The following is a 21,844-nucleotide window of genomic DNA, read 5'->3' on the forward strand; positions in this document are numbered from 1 at the left end:
TGTAATTTGAGAAGACCAGGGTGGGGGATATCACTTCAAATACCTCAAGTCAGAAAAACTTGAATTTTTTTATCCAGATCCATAGCCAACAAGATCTACAATCCATAAGCCTAAAAGTCTAACTGTATGCCATTCACCTTCACAGGGGAGGCTATGAAACACAGAGGCCTTTCTTGACAGTCTTGTGATGCCCCAGGCAAGTGACTTAATACCTCTAAACTCAGTTTACTCCTTGGTGAATATGGGAGTAGGATCGCTTAGAGGTTTTTTCCCACAGGTTAAAAACATCAATTACAGCATCTGGCACGCAGGAGGTACTCAATAAATGGAAACAAATACAGTTATTACTGAAGCCAAGACTACCGCACCTTTACCACGAACCTTTTGCCAAGTACTTCATATGGTCCTGAGCTAGAGTGTGATCTACTCAAAACTCCAAAGAATCGAATAGACTTTGCTGAAACTTAGTTATCCAAATGACAATTTATTTCCCCAAGGCCGCCCTGTACTACCTTTGCCCTCTCCTCCCGCTAGCCATCATCTTCAAAACACAGAGCCATCCCTACCAGCAGGTGGCGGCATGGAGCAGAAATTCAAAATTCCTATTCAAAATTATACGCAGGAAACACTTCTGATGTCAAGCACAAGATCAGTGACAGGTTCCTTAGGAAGGGTACTTGCCAGCAGCCAAAATGAAGCCCTGAAAGCTCAGAAGGCTCATCTACAAATGCAGTCTTTGTTCCTTTCCTCATATACCAATCATATGAACACTTACACCTGAGTGCAAAAGCATCATTTATTTGTGAATAACCTTTTGGTAACAATATAAAAATCAACAGTCTATGCTACTTTTAGGCAAACACTCCATTTTCTCTAATTCAAATTAATCATAAAATACGAGCAATTTGTAGCCAGAATAAAAAAGTTTTGAGTTTTTAAATCAGAATAATAAAAATTGTTCTCCTCTGATCCTTTTTGAAAAGTGAAAAAGGAGGGAGGGAAGGAGGGATGAAATTTAAAAGGAAGCATTAACAGAAGTCTTATCAAACTGACTCAGACAGAATAGATAATACCTTTCCCTCTTCCTACCCACAGTGAGTTCCCTAATCTTTCTAACCCCTGTAAAGGGCTTAATATTTTCTTACCTCTTGCAGGACACTTGTGTTTACAAAAGAATTCTTGCACAGACAATATGTATAACTGATGTAACTCTAGGCTAGCAACAAAGCATCGAAGTCTGGGCAAATTACGTCCCACAGGCTGATGACAACTTATAAACTAACAATCTGAATACCCTACTTCTCAAACAGAACTACACCCCAAATACATTATAAATTTACATTAATATTTTGTTTGAGCATATATTTGTAGTATAAATACATATTAGTTCAGAATTAAAAGCCAAAACATGATAGTATTAAATTTAAGTCAAAGTATGAATCATTTCTGAAAACAGAAAAATGAAACCAAGGTCCCAAAAGAACAAGCTTTTGGAGTGGACAAGAAGAAAGGGCTCTAAACAGAACCACTCCCCTGGGGGTATCCCACCACTTCCCAGAGGGTATTCCACCCTGGTTCACAGTATCCCCTATACTAGCTTCTGTATGTAGATTTGTGAAGAGGCAACTACTATGGTAACAATAATTTGGAATAGTGCACTGATATCAGATATATAAGAGCCCTTATAAATGAGCTCAGGATATGCAAATGAAATTGCACAAAAGAGGAAATGCAAATACACAAAAACACTTCAGGAAGTGTACAAGCTTGCTTATTGCAAGTTAAAACTAAGTGCATCATCACAGAGTGCATCTACTAAAGCAGTAAAGCATTTATATAAATGCTTATAAAATACAAAATAATGTTTTTAAATAATTATATAGTATTATAATCTAATAACATATTGGAGATGAAAGAGAGATGATCATTTATCTTGGTAGAGCATTCTAGAAAGACAAAAAATGTTATTAGGTATTGGCCCAACCTAGTGATTCCATTCTAAAGACTTTATTAAACATCATAAAGGTATTAAATGAAGTTTTGTGCACAATAGCAAGAACCTGAAAGTTCAACATTCAGAGAATGTTACTGATAGATCAACATTACATCGCTATTAATGATCATTAAGTAAGACTATACATCTGCTCTGCCAATAAAATAGCCACTATCCATGTGTAGCTGCTTGAATACAATTAAACTTAAAATTCAGTTCCTCAGTCAAATTAGCCACATTTCAATTGCTCACCTAGCTATATGGGGTGGGCAAAAGTAGGTTTACAGTTGTTCGTATGGAAAATATTACAATAAATAAATAATACAAGGATAAACTCTTTTGCGTACTCATAACTGTAAACCTACTTTTGCCCACTCTGTATATGGCTAGGGACTATTAGGCTGGATGCTGCAGCAAACATTTCCATCACCCCCAAAAGTTCTGTGGGAAAGTGTTGACCTGCACCTCCTCCTCCCCACATGCACCCATTTATCTAGAAACACCTACCTAACCTTCAGGCCTTGGCCTAAGCCGCTGATTGACCCAGGAAATTTAGGTGTACCTTCCTGTAGGCTCATCACACCTCGATAACTCCAATACAAAAACTGCATCACATATCATCATTTTCCCCATCACAGTCCTGTAAGCTTCTTGAAGGAGGAACCAACTTTTATCTAGGAGCTTTGAACTGTTCTAGCACATACATACAGCACCTTCGTAACTTGTCACAGACTAAGAACATTGCTGGAAACAACGCAGATGTACACTGTGACTACAGGTGAAAATGTTTATGTATAAAGAAAACTGGGTTAGGTTGGCAGGCTCACAAGTGATTTTTTTTTAAACTACTAATTCTTTACCTCTCTCATTACCTAAACACTAGCCTCATTCACAGGTCTTCAGTAAATATTTGTGGAATAGTTTCTGTATTTAAAAAAAAAAAAAAGACTCCAAGAATGAATCCTAATGTAAACTATGGACTCTGGGTGATAATGATGTCAATGTAGGTTCAGCAATTGTAACAAATGTACCACTCTGGTGGGGGATGTTGACAACAGGGAGAGGCTATACATGTTTAGGGTCAGGGGGCACATGGAAAACCTTCATGCCTTCCACTCAATTGTGCTGTGAACTCTGAACTGCCGTTGAAACAAAACAAAACAAAACCTGGACTATTTTTAAAAAGACATAGATGCCAAATTAGAAATCAAATTTAGCTTATTATGATATTAAAAGTGTATGTTTACATGTTAGATCCCAATATTTTGTTCAAAAATAAAATATATCATAGATTTATAATAAATTTTTAAAATTAAATCTCAAATTTGTAACCCAAATAAGACTTGTTTCCAGTGTATAATAAAATCTGACTTAAATAATCCCAGGTGCAGTGCTTTGGTTGCCATGAATACACTAACTCAACTTCCACTCTTTACTAAGCACCTATGTATGCAAAGCACTGTGGTCACAATGGCTAATGGCGAATAAGACAATTTTTGCTCTTGCAATATTTTTTCCCAAGAACGAACTTTATTAGCAAGATAAATCTTTAAACCCAGCTATCAATAATAGATATCCCAAAATGACAAAACCAAGCTTCTTTTAGTATCCCTATTTTCCAAATAACTTAAAAAAACTATTAACCATTTCAGAAAGTAGTATACAACCTAAAACAAAAAGTTAATGCCTCATTTACTTGGCATCCTTGGGAGAGCTGGTGTTCCACATAAATGAATTTTCCAGATAACTCACACTTGTCCATTTAGTAGTCAACACTTAAACTGTTCAGCATGGAGAGCTTTTTTAAAAAAAAATAACAAAAACAAAAAACAGCACTTATCTTTAAACTTTAAAAAATTGGCTATATTTACATTATCCTAATAATTATTGTGTTGTACAACACCCAAGCCCCTAATATATGTCCCCAGGGTTCCTTTGTACAAGTTTCAGCTTTGAAGAGTTTTTCTTCTGATCCCTGGCTTTTGGTTTGTCAGCTGTCAACTTCTGCCACTATTAATGTGAACCTGACTCGAGCAGCCTCCCAGCCGCCTTCAAATTTGCTGCTACTTGGAAAACAAGTTTGTCAGAATTTTGCCTAAAACACACAGGCTTTAAAAGGTTCGAGAAATCTATTTTGGTTGTTCAGAGTCTATGTCCTGAATCTGCTAAAATCTATAGTTAAAACTTCCAAACAAGGTTTAGGATTAAATAAGTTACTCCTATATCTTGATGAAAGTCCTTACATTGTTTTCACATTTCAAATTGATGCTCAGAGACAACTTCATTACCTATTCACTGATGCAACAAATATCTGAGTATCACTACAAGCTAGGCTCCAATATTACTGTGAAGAACTGAAAAGATGACTAGTTTTGAACATATTTTAAGATAGAAAAACTAATACAAAAAACTGTTCTACTTAGTGGCTAAAAAACCAAAAATGTGGGGTTTTTTTTAAAGTCTTTTAAGTGAAACTACAACCCCCCCTAAACTTTTTATAATATCTGTAGGTTTGTTTAGACTTAGAAACTGAAGATCCAAGGGTAAAGGAAGCTTTTGGTTTAACTAAACGTTTATTTTATAGAACTCTGAGTAAGATTCCAACATTCTCTACCTTTTTTTTTTCTATTTAAAATTCCCATCTAGCTAAAGAAATCACTATCAACACATGCTTTAGTATTAAATGATACTCTCAAGTCTTGGTAATGATAAGCATACCATTTCAGCACTATAGTAAGTTTACCATCATTTTAATGTTGAGCAACACTGATTAGAAAAGTATTAATTCGGGGAAATTTCTGTCCAAATTTTCACAAGTTCCAATGTACTTCACTTTGGGGTAAGGAAATTTTTCTTAAAGTTTTAAGACTGGGTAAAATATGGTGTGATTTTACATAATTTGCTTTATCGGCCACAATCATAGTTTTTACATTCCATTACCCATTAAAACATAAGGCTAGGAAATGTGTCAAGGAGTGCAACTTAAAATTGGTCTCTATGGGTTAATTAAGACATCAGGTAAAACTCCTGGCATCAGCCTCGTTTTAATTCCCGTGAAATCTCCCTTCTCATTCATATTCTCCTCAGGGGGCATAAGTGACAATTCATATTTTAGATTTTATAATTGATTACTTATTGTTTTTATTATTTAGATTGAACTGGAAATGGGTATTAGTCATGTGCCTGCTGATTTAAGAAAGTAAAATATTTAGAAGTGATAAAAGTTACTACCATTAAAAACCTTCCATTACTACCATTAAAAAGCCTTTCAGCACTGTGTTAATATCTCTTCAACATTCATTTTGCAACCTAAAAATGCTTTAAGCAGTACTATAAAGGGAGATCCTGAATCCAACTTTCAAAATAACAAAGTAGTGCTATTTAAAATGTCACTAAATATCATAGTAGTTTTTACAAGTTGGCTCTGACCTTAGTATAGCACCTTCTCCTATGTAAGAAGTCTGATTTTAAATAAAAACAATTCAGAGAGAAACCCAAATACAGGTGCTTGCTCTCTCTACAAGCAATTTAGGCAAAGAAGCAAGTGACAAATATTTACTGGACACACCTGTTATAAGCAATCTCTCTACCAGGTGCTTCACACCACCTATTAAAAAAAACACAGATCCTGCTCGGGATATTTATAATATAATTAGGAGAAAGATACTAAAATATCTTAGATATGAAAATTCTATTGATATTAACCAAGAGAAAAATAAATACATTTGAATTAAAAAGTGATTATGAACATGTAACATTCTGGCAGCAGAAATGGAGGGCAATCAGTTCAAATGTAAAGAAAATAAAATTCTTTCTGCCTCCCTATTTTAAATCTGGCAATCAAAATCAGCAAGAACTAAGAAGTGGGCCAAAAGCATCACCACAGAAAAGAACGAAATTCTCAGGAGCAACTGGTACTGGACCATTCCAAACAAAGTCTTTCTGTGAGTGTTCATCAGTAGTAGTTTCTATCCTACCATCTCCTTATTAAATAAAAACTGATTCCCGGCTATCAACTCTGCGGAAACGGAAGCTTCAGGGAAACACTCTGGACACTTGTCTCCCCGGTACCACTTAGGGTCCACCTGCAGAATCCCAGGGGTCGGAGCACAGCGGCAGGGAAGCGGTCTATTGTTCCGGGAACCGCAGGTTCATCCGAGCACCACGGGGCGCGCGGGCGCAGGGCGGGCGAGGCGCGAACGCGGCACAGGTGTGTGGGGGGCACAGGTGTGCCAGGGCCACAACTAATGCAGGCAGGCCCAACTTCCCGACCGAGACAGCGAGCGAGGGAGGGAAACAAAGTCATTACTGAGGATTAAACCTGCGCAGGGGGTGGTGGCGGGGACTGGGGAGGGTCTGAAGGGCCTCCGGAGCCCCCCTGCCCGGAGGCCGAGGACTGAGAGTGGACAGTCCCGAGGATAAAAGAAGCGGCTCTCACATCGAAGGGCCAGCCTAGAGCCCCAAACAATGGGCAACGGGCAGTCTGGGTGAACGGCGAGGACTCGGGGTGTCGCGGAGGTGGAGCCGGGTGGGAAGAGGGAAACAAAGAGAGAAGCCCCCAAGTGTGAGCCCCGCGGCGGCGACTTACCTGGGAGAGCTGCCGGGGATTGGGGCAGCCGAAGAGCGCGGAGCTGGAGCTGAAGCTGATGGCTCCTCGGCGGCTGAGGACGTGCTGGGGGACCGGCCTGTCCAGGGGCAGCACCGGCAGCTGGTAACATATTTCCATTGAATACGCCCGCCCTGCCCCGGCCGCCGGCCCCTGCGCTGGGAAGGGGCCGCGGCTGCGGGGCGCCGGGCCGAGGCGGGGGCAGGGCGGGCGGCCGCCGACCCCGGGCCGGGAAGCCGCGCTCACGCCTCCGCCACCCGAACACTGCGCCCGGGCCGCCGGCGGGAAGGCGCTTCGGCGGCCGCAGCGACAGTTACCAGGACCCGCGCGCGCCCGGCTCTGGGGTGCAAGCGGGGGCAGCCCAGGCAAAGTCGGAGGGGGAGCCCCGCCGCCCCCGGGCTCTAACGCCGAGAGGAGCGGAGCGAGGGCAGAGCACTGCGCTGCGAGAGGAGACGGCTGGAGCCAGAGCCGAGAGCCGGGCGCGCCGGCTCGGGAGCAGCACCCGCGCGGGCCGCCGCCGTCCTGCCCCTCCCCTCCCCCGGAGCCGACTCCACTCCTCCCGCGGCGCGAGCCAGCGCAATTCACACTTTGCAGCCGCGGACCCTGCGCCAACCACGGCCTCCGCCTCCGTGACGTCACGACGCCGCGCCGCCGCAGCGCCCCGGGAGACCGGCGGGCGGCGGCGGGCGCGAGCGCGAGCCGCCCTCCTCCCGTGCCGCCGCCGCGAGCTCCGTCCCCGTCCCTGGGGCCGCGCGCCGCCCTCCTCGCCGCCAGCCTCAGCCCGCGGCCGCCTCAGCCCTCTCCCCTCTCGGCGTCCCCGCAGGGCGCGTGCGCGCGAGGCCGCCGTGCGGGACCTTCCCCCATCACTGAGCGCCGGCGTTCGAGGGCGCGGAGGGCGTGCGGGGCTTCGGCCGGCGCGGGAGGCGCGATGCCGGCCCTGCGACCCCAGACACGCAAAGCTCGCAGCGCAGCCGCGGCGCTCAGCCCTGGCCGCGGGGTCCCCGCTGTGTTCCCCTCCTCGGATTCCCATCCTCGGGCTTCGCCCGGGGCCGCGGTGGCAGTGACGTCAGCGGGCCGCGCGGGCTCCGAGCTCCCGGCTACGTCACCGCCGGTCCCTCCGCGGGGCCGGGCTCGCGCGCGTCCCTGGCAGGTGCGGGTCCCCACCGCGCGGAGAACTGGGGAGCGGGTCGTGCGGGAGCGAGGAGGGGGCGGAAGGGCGGAGGGAAAACACCGAGACTGGGGAAAAGGGTGCACTGGAAAAAATGAGAGAGAAAGGATGACTTTGAGAAGACAAAGGAAAAAGGAGACTGCTTGCCCTTTTACCGAAAGTGGCGTTTGTTGGCTTTGATTTTTAGAAAGCATGAGAATGTTGCTTTCTTGACCTGGTTTGCAAGCTGGATATGTAAGTTGCAGGTTCCTTTGTCACATTTCTCCTTAAACTGCCAAAGCTTTTCAGCTGCAACCCATTGTTCCAAATGCATTCCAACCTCTAGGACGTCAGCGTGAACAAGTTCTCCCCTGCTGGCAAAATTGTTAATCTGGCTCTGCTCTCAGGGCACCCACCCTTCCACTTGTTAGCCATGACTGTCCACGGCAAGGTGGGAAGTACTGCATAGCCCCTGCTGAAGAGAGCAGGCACTAAATGCTCATGATCCCACAAATCAACAAATGTCTGCAAGATGTTTTTATCATCTTTCCATGGCATCTCTTTCTTTATATCACTTAAAACTTTCTATCTCCTCCCTTGGTATTTTTCTACTTGTCTGCCTCTCTACTGTTAAATATGACCTCCACTGTGGTTTCATGGATTTTGTCTTCACCAAATGCTAAGCTCCCCTTCAGCGCAACAACTGACCCAATTCATTTTTGAAACCTTAAAACTCTCTCGATACCTAGTGGATGTACTGAGCATCTACTGTATTCTTAAGATTAAGCTGAACACTTTATCCTATTTACTTCCGATCAACAAAGAAGAAAAGAAAAACAACCCTGAGATAATAGTATTTAAATTGAAACTAGGCTCAGGAAAACATAACTTACCCTACCTCTTACACAGATAAGTGGCAGGACTAACCTCAAATAATGTTTGAATTCTGTGATGCAGCTAATGGCCCAGAAGGTGGTATTGTGTGATATCAGACAGTGTATGCCAAATAACTACATCACATTTAATATCTAAGAGACTCAGTTTGATTAAATCATTTAATAAGCCTCAGGACACTAAACAACACGTCTCCCCTCAGCAGAGTGGGAAGCTAACATTTGCTATCCACCCACTGTGAGGCAATAATAGGTAGTCTACAATACAATGTTTAACTTAACCCTGCATAACAGCTACATAAGTAAACGTTTGATCTCAGTTCCACAGATGAGGAATCAGGTTCCAAGACCATAAATCATTTATGCCACCAAACTCTGTTTTGTGTGATCTCAGAGCCATGACTTTCCACCACACCATGAAGTATCTCAAGACCAGAACTTCAACTGTTTTCTGTGTCCTTCTGTATAGGGAAGTGTACTAGTGTTCTCCAGAAAAACAGAACCAATAGGATATATATATCTATCCTATTTTATAGAGAGAGTTGCTGCACATATATCTTATCTAGGACAGAAGCTGGAGGAGGGCAGGCCCTGCTGCTCTTGCCAATGAGGTGAGTCAACAGATCATGTGCTAAATTGCAATGGTCCCTGGGACCCTACATGGACCTTCCAAGTATAATGGCTGGTGCTTGACTTCCACTTAAGTCTTCTGCAGATGTCTATTATGGCCAACCAAAACCAAAGTCATAAAAGAGCGTTCTGGGAAATACAGTTCCAGTTTAGCTAAACTGACAGTACAAAACCACCCCAGTTCAACTCTTGTCAACTTCACATCATCCATACACACTTTTAATTGTATTTAGTGTTCAAATAAAGACCATAGCAAAATCATGCTTATGTTCATATGATGCAACTATCTCTCATACAACCAATAACACCTCCTTCCTTTCTCAAAAGATGAGAGTAAGGGATATGCATTCCTCTTCTTGATGAGTCACAGTATCCCTTTGATAGCCTATAACTTAAATACCAAGATAAAAGACTACCCACTATTAACACATTTTTGGGGAACAAGGGGGGAATAATTGGCTAGTACAGCAAACACAAATATATTCATATCAAAATGAGGGAAAAATGCTCTTTATTACAGTCCTTGTATCTGCAACTGGCAACATGGTCATAATTACTATTTATAACTACTCTCGCTTCCATTACCTGTTTCATATCTCCTTTGCCTTCAGCAAGCATCTTAGCTGATAGTGGTTCCTTGCCTTGTATGATTTCATTTATATGAAATATCCAGGATAGGCAAACCATAGAGACAGCCAGTTAGTGGTTACCAAGGGCTGGGAAGAGGGCGGAGCAGGGAATACAGCTTAATGGGTATGGGGTTTCATTTTCAAATGATGGAAAACTTCTGGAACTAGATAGTGGTGATGATTAAACAACATTGTGAATGTACTTATTGCCACTGAATTGTACACTTTTAAATGGTTAAAATAGTACATTTTCATCACAATAAAAAGGAAAAGGCTATTCAGTCTTCCTATCAGATCAGCTACTTCGGGGTAATAGGCAACATAGTAGGACCAGTGAATCCCATGAGCATGAACACATTACTGCCTTTATTTGCTATAAAATGAGTTTCTTGGTTAAAAATAATGCTGTGTGGAAAAGCATGATGGTGACTAAAGCATTAATATGTTATATTAATATAATAATAAGATATTTCAGACAGTTATTTTAAAGTTTTTGTCTCTTAAGTGTGATACCCATGTTTCTTTTGGCTGGTTTCTGCCACTTTCTCGTCCTCGGAATGGGTCTTTTCTTTTCTTTGTATGCCTTGTGATTTTTGTTGTTGTTATTAAACAGTGGGCATTTGAAAAAAAACAGCCACCTTTCCCAGTCTTTGTAGACTGGCTCTGTGCCAAGGAAGTTCTTCATTAATTAGCTGAGCCTTGGTTCTAAGCTTTGGGGTCAGCCCAAGGAGAAATCTTAAGGTCTTTTTAGATCTTGACTGAACACACAGCTTGCCTGGGCCCATGTGTAGGTTTTTTTAATTTTCCTGTGTACAGGAATGTCTTAACATCCCAACGTGTCTCTCCTTGGGGCCTCTACCCATGATCTCTTACCCCAGGTGTCTGTGGGTCAGTCTCCCTTCAATTTTCCTGAGCAGCACCAGCAGATGTCCAAATTAGACAAAACAGAGACCAGTCCTTCAGGCAGCCTCAGATAAGTTCAAATGCTGGAAATAAGGCCCAGCTGGCATGGCTCAGCAGTTGGGCATCAACCTATGATCCAGGAGATCTCAGTTCAGTTCCTGGTCAGGGCACATGCTCAGGTTGTGGGATAGATCCCCAGCCGGGGGCATGCAGGAGGCAGCCGATCAATGCTCTCATCATTGATGTTTCTCTCTCTCTCTCTCCCTTTCCCTTCCTCTCTCTGAAATTAATGAAAGACATATTTTTTTAAAAAATGTTGAAAATAAGATCTGTTCTGCTCCCCCTTGCTTAGTTTTCCTTTTTGTTTTTTTTTTTGGTTTAACTTTGGTGTTAGGTAATATTGGTTTCATAAAATGAGTTGGGAAATAATCCCTGCACTTCTATTTTCTGAAAGAGTTTGCATAAAGTGCTATTATTTCTTCCATAAATGTCTGATAGGATTCACCAGGACCGGGACTCTCTGGACCAGGACTTTTCTTTGTGAAAGATTTTAAATTGTTAATTCCATTTCTTTACTGATAAAGCTTATAAAGTAATCTCTATATATTCCCCAAAAGTAATCCCTAAATTATATCCCCAAAATGTTAGAAGTGGTGGGATTGTAGTTTTTCTTTTAAAATAATTTGCCAAATTTTCTAAGATAAGCATATATTACTTGCCACATTTTCCAAGCTAAACATATTTTATAACAAAATTTATTTTTTAAATATAAAAACTGTGAGTAAAAGTAAAATGTTTATAATGCACTGATGAATATTTAATGAAATTAAGGGCAATTGAAGGAAAATTTCACCAGAGGGTTGGTTGCTCTAGACCAGTAATTCAACACTAATTGACAAGCACCTTCCATGGTGATACACTAATAATCAGTCAGAGGACTTCTGGCTAAATACTGCAGATAACATGCATTGACCAATGTTTCTTCCCCAAACCATACTAAATGACACTGAAGGAAGAAAATATGGCATAACCCAAAAGATAGAGAAGAGGAAGGGAAATGAAAACTGACATGTTCTTTTAGAAACCGAAGGTGAATGGCCAAGCTGTCCATGTCTTAGCAGAACAGAAAGCTATAACCTAAGATCACAAATGGGGGCAGCTACCTCTGGCCAGTTCCTGCTTCAAAGACCCAGAATATCTCAGGAATGAGAGGCCCCAACTGTGTTGGAGGCAAGCATGCAAGTGAGCTAAAAGGAAAAAAGGGTGAAGTTGAAGTTTTCTAAAACAAGTGGTTAGAGCCCCAGATTTCCTCCCCAGCCATGTGCAGACAGGCAGTAACTCACTCTCCTTTGCCTCTGCAAAAGATTGAATGGATTGAACCAGATGGGCTCTGCCTTGGGTTCACCAGGCAGAGCTCAGGGTGGGATTAGAGTACCATATGAAAAGTGGTGGGATAAATGAGAATCTGACTACCCTTGACAGCCAAGTTTATATCCTTGAGGCAAGAGGTTGGAAGATCCCTCTTTTAGCAGAGTGGACCTGCCCAAGGCAAAAGTTTTATAGGTGCTATCAGTTTGGATTCCTTCAACCAAAAAGTGGGTCTGCACATAATTTTAAGGTTAAGTCCTACCCATGTATATGGCACTCACAAATAGCACATCAGTATCTCATTCTTAAATATGAAAGAATAAATGAGCATTGCCAAAATTTGAATAAATCCCATAGCATGAGAGACAATAGAAACAGAAAATACAAACAAGGGGAAACAGAAACAATACAGAGAACCCCCTCCTCCAAAAAAACCAATAATGTCCTTAGAGAGAGAAATTATATAAGAACAGGATGACATAAAAAGAAGAAATAAAATAGTTCTTTAAAATGCAAAACTATAATAGCAAAAGTTAAATATGTAATGAGTGGGTTAGAAAATAAAGTTGAGGATATCTTCCCAAAAGAAAAAAGAAAAAAATTAAAGATACAGGTATTGGAGTTCCAGTCCAGGGAGTTAAATATCCAAATAAGGATGATTTCAGAAAGAAAGAATTGAGAAAATTGTAAGGAAGAAATAATTCAAGAAAATTTAGCAGAACTGGAGGGCACACATTTCCAGATGGAGACGGCCAACTGTGTCCTAGAATTGTGTATACAGAAAAGACCTAAATCGAGGCATATCATGAAATTTCAGTATAATGGAGACAAAAATAAGAACTTTAAAATTTTCCAGAGTGAAAATACAACAGGATACATATAAAGGATAGTGGATCAGAATAGCAAAGGCCCCCTCAACAACAAATTAGAAGCCAGGAGACCCATCTCTGGCATTTTTGCCCTGAGCGTGTTTGCCATAGACATCTCTGCAGCAAGCACTTTTGCCTCAAGCACTTTTGCCTCAAGCATTTTTGCCACATAACTAATTGGCCTTAAGGTAATTTCACCATAAAAGAGAAAATGATGAAAAATAAAAGAGGGACATTAAGAAGGACATAATGAAACATGAAAAATTAATAACAAAATTTAAAAGGCTTTATTGCAAAAAAATGACAATACAGTGTCTTCAAAGTCTTTCGTTCATGGTATTATATATATATATATTTTTTGCTTCTTGATTCCTTATTTGGCACAGCACTTTTTTTCTTTATTGCTACAATTTCTTCGTTCATTAAGAGCGCTATTACTTTCCAACAAAAGAATCAATAATGTATGCTCCAGAAGACTGTTGTGAATTAGTAGCCACCTCTTTTATATTTGCCATAGCTTGGTAAACGTTTGGTTTTGACAGGTGGAAGAATTAGTGTACTCAGAGTAGGATTTGCAAACTGATATGTTAGTATTTTCTAGCTTTACATGTAGCTTTGCAATCTGGCTTTATATGTCGTTGTTATTGTTAGGTGGGTCAGATACAGAAACCCAGGTGCGGAAACTAGGAAACTCGGGAACAGAAACTCACCAGGGCAGGAAGCCCCGGGTGCCTAATAAGGGAAAAACTGGGAAAACAAGAACCTTGTCCCCAGGGTGGGAAAACAAGAACCTTGTCCCCAGGGTAATCTGTGCTCCCCTAGCATATCTGCTGGTCATGCGGTTTAGACCCCCTGAATGTTTCCTCCCTAAAGATAACAGCTAGGTCTCAGTTATATTTCACCTCCAGGACCAGAAAAGCAGCAAAACCAGAAAAGTGGCTTCCACAGTAAAATATTAATAAATTATATCTAAAATTTAGATGTGAGTTCATAGTAGGCAGCTAAATATTATAAGGAACAACTAGAAACAGTGATTAAACATTCTCATCTCAGCCGAACAGGAACTGGTAGAGTATTGAAATGGAACAAGAGGCTGCTTATTATAACATATTAGAACTACTGAACTCTGAGAACTACGCACATGTAGGATTTATCTCGTTAAAAATATTAAAATAGTTGTAGGTTAAATTATGTCCCCCAAAAGATCTGTTGAAGTCCTAACCTCTGGTACTTGTTACCTTATTTGGTAATAGGATTTTTGCAGATGTAATTAAGTTAAGATAAGGTCATACCTGATTAGAGTGGGCCCTAAACCCAACAGCTGGTGTCCTTATTAAAAGAGATTTGGAGGTGTACAAACACACAAGGAAGAAAACTGTGTGAACACAGAGACTGAGATTGGAGTGATGTCTACAAGTTGAGGAACATTAAGGAATGCCAGCAACCACTAGAAGCTAAAAGAGAGGAATGAAACAAATTCTCTTCTAGAGACTTCAGAGGGAGTGTGGCATTGCCAACACCTTGATTTTGGACTTCAAGCCTTCAGAACTGTGAGAATAAGTATCTGTTGTTTTAAGCCACGCAGTTCATGGTAATTTGTTACAGCAGCCCAAAGAAACTAACACAATCATGCTACTCAATTTCCGTTTACCTTAATTGAAGCAGGCATGTTTCACAGAGGGTCACTTCTTCCAAATTCATTTCCATACTTGAGCTTAAAGAAATCAACAAAAAGTAATCAAGTTAGCTGTTTTTTTAGGGCACAGTATAGAACCCATCTGTTCAATTAAGGGATGTAGGAGGGCTGGCAAATATGAAACACAAATTTTGGTCTCTATTTATAAATATTTAAGTGTATGCTTGTCTGAGGTTTACTTTCTGTTTTTAAAAACACCATTTTTCCTTGCTATCTCTGAAGGTACTCATAAAGAACGAGGGTCCCACACAATAACAGTGTAAAATAATGAACAGAATGGATATTACTCAGAAAAGCAAATTCTTTTACAGTAGACCTGAAGATGATTACTAACCATTTTTTCCCTCAACTATCAAATATCTCTGAACTTTTAACTGTCATTTTTAAATCAAATAATAACAGATTTAAAGAAAACACCTGTATTATTTACATTTCTTACACTTTTGATTCCAGTGTCCTGTCTTAGGGTCCAGTATCTCCTTAAAAATAGTTCAAGTAATGAGATATTTAAGATCTTAAAGCAACTGGTTACAGGATATTATGGGATGAAATTGTGTCTGCTCCTCTCCACTCCCCCACAGCCCCCAAGAAAAACTGTGTTGAGATCCTAACTCCTAGGATCTCAGATCGTTACCTTATTTGAAAATAGGGTCATTGCAGATATAATTAGTTAAGCTAATAGGAGGTCAGACTGAATTAGGATCAGCGCCTAGTCCATTATGACTGGTATCCTTATGAGAAGACAGCCATGTGAAGGCGGAGACACGGGGAGAATGGCACGAGAATATGAAGGCAGAGATTGGAGCGACGCATCTACAAGCCAAGGAAAAGCAAGGGTTGCTGGCCGTCACCAGATACTGGAAGGCAGACACGGAACAGAGTATCTCTCTGAGCATGTGGAAGGCACCAGCCCTGCAGACACCTTGGCCTGGGACTTCTGGTCTCCAGAGCTGTGAGAGAATAAGTTCTCCTGTTTTAAGTCACCCAGTTGACGCAGCATAACATAAAATTTACTACTGGCCACCCACTTTGTGGAAATTTACACAGCAGCCCTAGGAAGCAAATACACCTGACTTTTATCAAAATTATAATACAGGGAGGAGAGGCAGCCCTTTAAAAATTTTTAAAAATCCATTCTTTTCATTCATTTGTTTATTCATTAAATATTTGTTACTACATGTTAAGCTAGCTCTCTTGTCACTGGAAATAAACTAAGACAGAGAAAGGTATCTGCCTAATGAAGTGAAAGCTCGAATGGAGGACAATAGGAGTAAACAAATGGGTAACAACATAACATAAGCTAGTGTCAGGTGCTGTGAAGAAAAATGACACGGGTGCGTTTTAGAAAGTGGTGTATGGAGGTCACAGAAGGCATCTCTGAAAGGTGACATTTGAGCAGGCACGGGTGAGAGGTGGGGAGAACTTTCTTGATGGAGGGAACCGGTACAAATGCCCAGTGACGAGCGAGACCAGTGCAGAGGGAGCACAGCGACGGGGAAGGGAAGGGAGACGAGAGCAGATCCGTGAAGGCCCCCGGAGGCCCGGCTAAGCATTTGGATCTTACTGTAAGTGTGACGGAGGCCATCGGAATGTTTTTGGTTTGGTTTTGTTTAACAGAGAAATGATACTATCTGATTTACATGTTTTATAGATCTCTCCAGCTGCTCTGTAGACAATGGTCTCTAGAAGAGTGGAAACAAGGAAGTCAATTAAAGAGCTTTCAAATAGCCTGAAAGAGAGACAGTGGTGCATTTGAGCATCTTTGAGGTGGCGCTATGTAAATTCACATAGAAGAAATGTACAGATAACCATCTAAGCCTATAAACATCATCCCCCTTTCAAATGCACAATAGCCATGGGGTTATTTCATAGCCCTGAACTTCTTTAGAGTAGAAACTGGTAGGAGTTATTGAATAAACCAGCTAATAGCCACTTGAACATCGTATTCACAGCTCAAAACCTTAACTCTAAAGTTGAGGGATAAAAAGAAAATTACTATTGAAAAATCCAAGATTTAATTTTTTTTAGGTAAACCACTTATGTATAATTAAAATTTTAAAAGGTGTAGCGACCTAAGTTATATATGTATTAGCAGTAGCAAATCAATTTTTTATATTCAACTAAAATGATTATTGTATTTAGAGTATTTAGGAACCTCAACATTGTCTAAGAATTAGTAAAAGCTTACAGTTCTTAGAGTGGAAGAAGTCAGTGTTCAAAATTTAGTTAAGTTTCACGTGAAATTTGTTCATTTGGGAATAAGTGAATATAAGTAGTAATAGGGGTCACACCGACTTTAGAAATGATTAAATATCCAAGGTTGCAGCTTTTCAAAAATTTCTAGGACAAATAACTCAGTTCAAAAATGGGTAAAACACTTGAATAAAGGATTCTTCGGAGAAGACATACAGGTGGCCAAAGAGATGCTCAACATCATTAGTCATTAGGGTGATACAAATCTAAACTGCATTAAGACCACTTCATACCCATTAGGATGGCTGTTATCAAAGAAACGGAAAACAAGTGTTGGTGAGGATGTGGACACACTGGGATCCTTGTACACTGTGGGTGGGAATGTAAAATGCAGCCAATGTGGAAAACACTTTGGTGTTTCCTCAAAAAATTAAACATAGAATTGCTATATGATCCAGCAATTTCACTCCCTGGTATATTCCCAAAATAACTGAAAGCAAGGAGTCAAATAGATACTTGTACACAATAGCCAAAAGGTGGAAACAACCTAAATGTCCATCTATGTGTAAATGAATACACAAAATGTAGCATATACATACACAGAATTTATTCAGCTTCAAAAAAGAATAAAGTTCTGATACATGCTACAGTGTAGATAAACCTGATGACATTAGGCTAAATGAAATAAGACAGACACATTGTATGATTCCACTTATCTGAGGTACCTAGAATAGTCAAATTCATAGAGTGAGAAAGTAGAATTGAGATTATCAGGGGCTAGGGGAAGGGAGGAATGGGGAGTTATTATTTCATGGATATAAATTTTCTATTTGATATGATGAAGATGTTCTAGAAATAGATAGTAGTGATGGTTGCACAGCATTGTGACTGTTCTTTTTTTTTCTTTAAATATGTCTTTATTGATTTCAGAGAGGGAAAGGGAGAGAAAAGTAGGAACATCAATGACGAGAGAGTCATTGATCAGCTGCCTCCTGGACACCCCCCACTGGGGATCGAGCCCTCGAACCACACCCGGGTGTGTGCCCTGCCCGGGAATCGAACCTCGATCTCCTGGATCAGAGGTCAGTGCTCAACCACTGAGCCACGCCAGCTGGGCATGACTGTTCTTAATATCACTGAACTGTACACTTAAAAATTTTATGTTAGATATATTTTACACAATAGAAAGGGATAAGGAATGGGCTATGAGAGGCCACTGCTTTGGCCAAACTCTGAATTCTAGCATACAATTCCTATGGAAGCAGGTCACCGCTCTTGCTCTGAAGGCATATCCCACCCCCTTCGATGCTCACAGTGGTTCGTTCTCTTCCCAGAAATGCTTGGATAGAGCCTGACTGAGGCCCCTCTTCACTACAGGTACCATAGCCTGTGGAAGATCTCATTAGAGTTCCCATTATGTGTTTTTTTTCTTCTGCTTTTCTGGAAAGCCTTGAAAAATCTTCATGTATTCTATGACACCTGCTTTCTGTTTTCATTTCAAATATTCTCACAGTTGACAGAAATAGATGGGGTCATTTACCAAATTGAAGTTTGCACACTTATTATTTTTCTTGATATTTTTCATATGTTGATTCCTAAATTTAGATTGGGCCTATTGCAGGTGACACGAAGGTTGTCAATAGTACCTAAATACTTCGTGGGCAACAGTGTGCCTTGGCAGCTTAGCTCTTCCATATGTTTTCTTGGTTTGAGCAATCTATCCAACCCCAGCAGGCAAAATACTCTAATTGCAATGTATCTGCTGGCAATTACAATAAACCATACAGCCTACAAGCCAGCGCTACTGGTAGAACTGTAGCACACACATGGGAAGACAAAGGAACAGATACGCTGTAAAGCAAACAGAAATATTAATAAAAGATTAAAACCAAAGGAGTGCTTTATTTAAAAAAAAAAAGGCCCATAAAACAAACAAACAAAACCAACCAAATGTCTAAAAAAACAAGAAACAAATTGGTTTTACTTTAGGCAAAGTTTAGTCACATGAAAGAGATAACTGGAAGAAATGCTTCTCCCAGTCTGTGGAGAGTACATCTGCCCAGTAATCTGAGGACAAAACATGTTTAAGTGAAATCGCAAACACTGTTCAGATTTCTAATAAATCCAGCAATGATGAAAGTTCACAAAGAGGTAGATACAAAAATGTTTGCACGAGCCCGAACAAAAGTTATCGATGAGAAAACAGACCAATCATTGTGGAAAACAAGAGACCAGAAGTGGCAGTGAGGGGGAGAGAACGCTCCGGCTCCTGCAAGGCTCGCATAACAATCTCCAGAGCCGCTCACACCCACAAAGCCATTGAACTTCTATTCCCACATGGACCTTGCCTTTGTCTCCGTGCCTTTGCCCTTAATGTTCTCTCTGAATTGAATACCTTCTTCTTCCCACCAAGGCTGCGGGCCCCTCAAGCCCAAAGCCCACATATCACATGACCCAGTTTAAAGGTCCATCTTCAATGAAGCCTTCCCTGAACTCCTCCCCTGGAAGCAATCTCTCTTATAAAGTCCTTAAGACCATCTGCACTTCTCTTGAGACATACCCCTTTCTGCGGGGTACTATATTTATATTTACTCATATATACAATCTCTTTGGACCCCTAAACACATATGTTCTTCAAAGATCTTTGCTGGACCCCTTCTCTCGTCAGTCTACACTGTGTCCACACAAACACGAACACACACATGTCTCTCTACCACGACCATCTCCCCACTGCTTCACAATTTCTTACTTCTGTGAACACGAACTCCAGAACCTCTATTCCAATCTTCAGTCCTATGGTTCTCTCAAGTTTCGGTCCCTCATTTCTGACTGCCTGCTAGATTTCTGCACCACGTTGCCCCTTTAAACCTCAAACTCGCTGAGTCTACAATAGAAATGATCATCTTTCCTGCCCAACTTACTTTCTCTCTTTTCCTTATGTTAATGACTGTCTTCCTGGCTCACTCGGGTGCATGTCACTGCCCACATCAAGTCAGTTATAAATCTAGCCAATTTAATTTCTGTAATTATGTAGTTATTGTCATTTCAACCCTTTTCCTCACCCCTTTCCCTTTCCCCCAACCTCCAACTACGATCTCATCTTGTCCACCCTTGTATCCACAGTATGTAGAAATACATATTGAAAGAATGAATGAATAATGCCCTTGCTCATTCGTGCAATTTTATTATTTGGAAATGTTCTTGTACCATCTTGTCAATATTTGCACTGTTCTTCAAGATGCAACTCAATTGCTCTACCCGTCATGAAATTTTCCCCAAAAGGCAAGTTTCAGGTTTCTGAATCAGTCAGGATTCTTGGTTACAAACACAGTAGCCAACTTTGGTTATTTTAAAGAAAAAGAACAATAAGAACAATTGATTGACCGATGTGGTGAAGACTCACCGAATGGATAGGAAGCTGAAAAAGAGGCAGGGGATTATGTGGGGGTAGACAGAAACATGTGGCATGGATACCACCACCTTTATTGTCCCCATGCCCCATTGCAGCTGGATCTAGAAGCCAATATAGCCTCTTCCCACAATTCTTCATCTTTCCTCACCTGTGCAGGATACAAAGTCAAGGGTGGGCACATACATTTGGCTAATCCTAGGTTATATGCTTATAGGGTTTGAGGACACGGGATACCTGATTCCCTGACTTTCATAGGAGGTGACAAGAATCTGCCTCTCCCAAATACTCATATAATGGCAGAGTCCCTCTATTTATGAGGATTCAGATACTGAATGGCAAAATAAAGCAATAAATGTCCACTACTCTCATGTCCAGTGGTCATGTCCAGTGGCCATGTCTTAACTCTTCCACAAGACTGTAAGTCCCATGAAGGCAGAATGCATGTCTGGTTCATTTTTGTGTAGCTCCTAGGAAAAGTACCTTGTATTTCTCCTGGTTGAGAGAGCACCTTTCTAACTACTTTATCATATCTATCTTGATTTAAAAATTTTTAAGTTACTCCATACCACTTTAAAAGTTTCAGATCTTAAAATTTTCTAAAGTTTTGTGTAAATATCTGATCATATATATATATATATATATATATATATATATATATATATATATATATATATATATATATATATTCCTTCATGGGACTTAAAGTCTTGTAGAACACTTTTACTTTCCCAGCAATATCCTGGGTCTGCTCTCTTGAATTCCTTTCCTGAGTTAGAGCAATCATCTGCTCAAAAAATATTCTCAGACAGCAGCCTCTGCAAAACAGGGTAGGTCGAGTTTGATTACCCGCATAATATAGTTACCCATTTATTCCAGTCATTTCTACACGCTGGTTACTTTGTTAAGTGCTTTGTAAACATTATCTCATTTATTTCTCACAACCTCCCAATGAGGTAGGTATTTTTATTCCCATTTTACAGATGTGAAAACAAGCCTCAAACAGGTTTAGTAAATTGCCCAAGACCACACAGAACTATTTTCTCTAACATTATTCAAATGAGACATAAAGACTCTAACACTACTGACCTAGACTAGGCTACTTAGAAACACACGTCTGGCTACCATATTTTGACCTTGCACTGTCTAGTTCTGACCAGAAGATAGTCATAAGACCTATATTACAAACCAAACTGGCTTCCTTTTTGCTTCAAGAAAAGAGTTACAGTATTGCTGATAACAGTCATTAAGATTATAATGGCAGATCACGGCATCTGTTTTTATCAGGCTGCCTTTAACTATAAATTCCAGAAAAGCAATAAAGATCAGTATACATTGTCTTTCAAAACAGAACCTTCTAGATATGAGACAGCAAAATTCTTGAGAGTAATCTCCTCTCTACCTTTGGGAATTCATTCCAATCGCTGATTTTCCAAACCCATGCTTTGGAGACCTTAAACATGAAGTTTCTTTCAAAATGGATTTTGTTTTGTTTGGGTGGGTAAGGA

General features: G+C 40.7%; 1 protein-coding gene across 2 annotated transcripts in view; it reads right to left on the reverse strand.

Moving 5' to 3' along the window:
• The window catches only part of PDE7A (phosphodiesterase 7A), a 66,997-nt gene extending 60,262 nt beyond the window's left edge, over positions 1–6,735 (reverse strand). For both annotated transcript variants that reach the window (XM_016198883.2, XM_016198882.2), the window contains exon 1: positions 6,582–6,735. In XM_016198883.2, coding sequence (XP_016054369.2) covers positions 6,582–6,719 — 138 coding nt within the window. In that variant the 5' untranslated portion in view covers positions 6,720–6,735. The remainder of the gene's footprint in view (positions 1–6,581) is intronic.
• Between the last annotated feature and the right edge of the window lie 15,109 nt (positions 6,736–21,844).

The sequence above is a fragment of the Miniopterus natalensis genome, chromosome 16 (genome assembly GCF_054644295.1).
Source record: "Miniopterus natalensis isolate mMinNat1 chromosome 16, mMinNat1.hap1, whole genome shotgun sequence".
Taxonomy (NCBI): Eukaryota; Metazoa; Chordata; class Mammalia; order Chiroptera; family Miniopteridae; genus Miniopterus; species Miniopterus natalensis.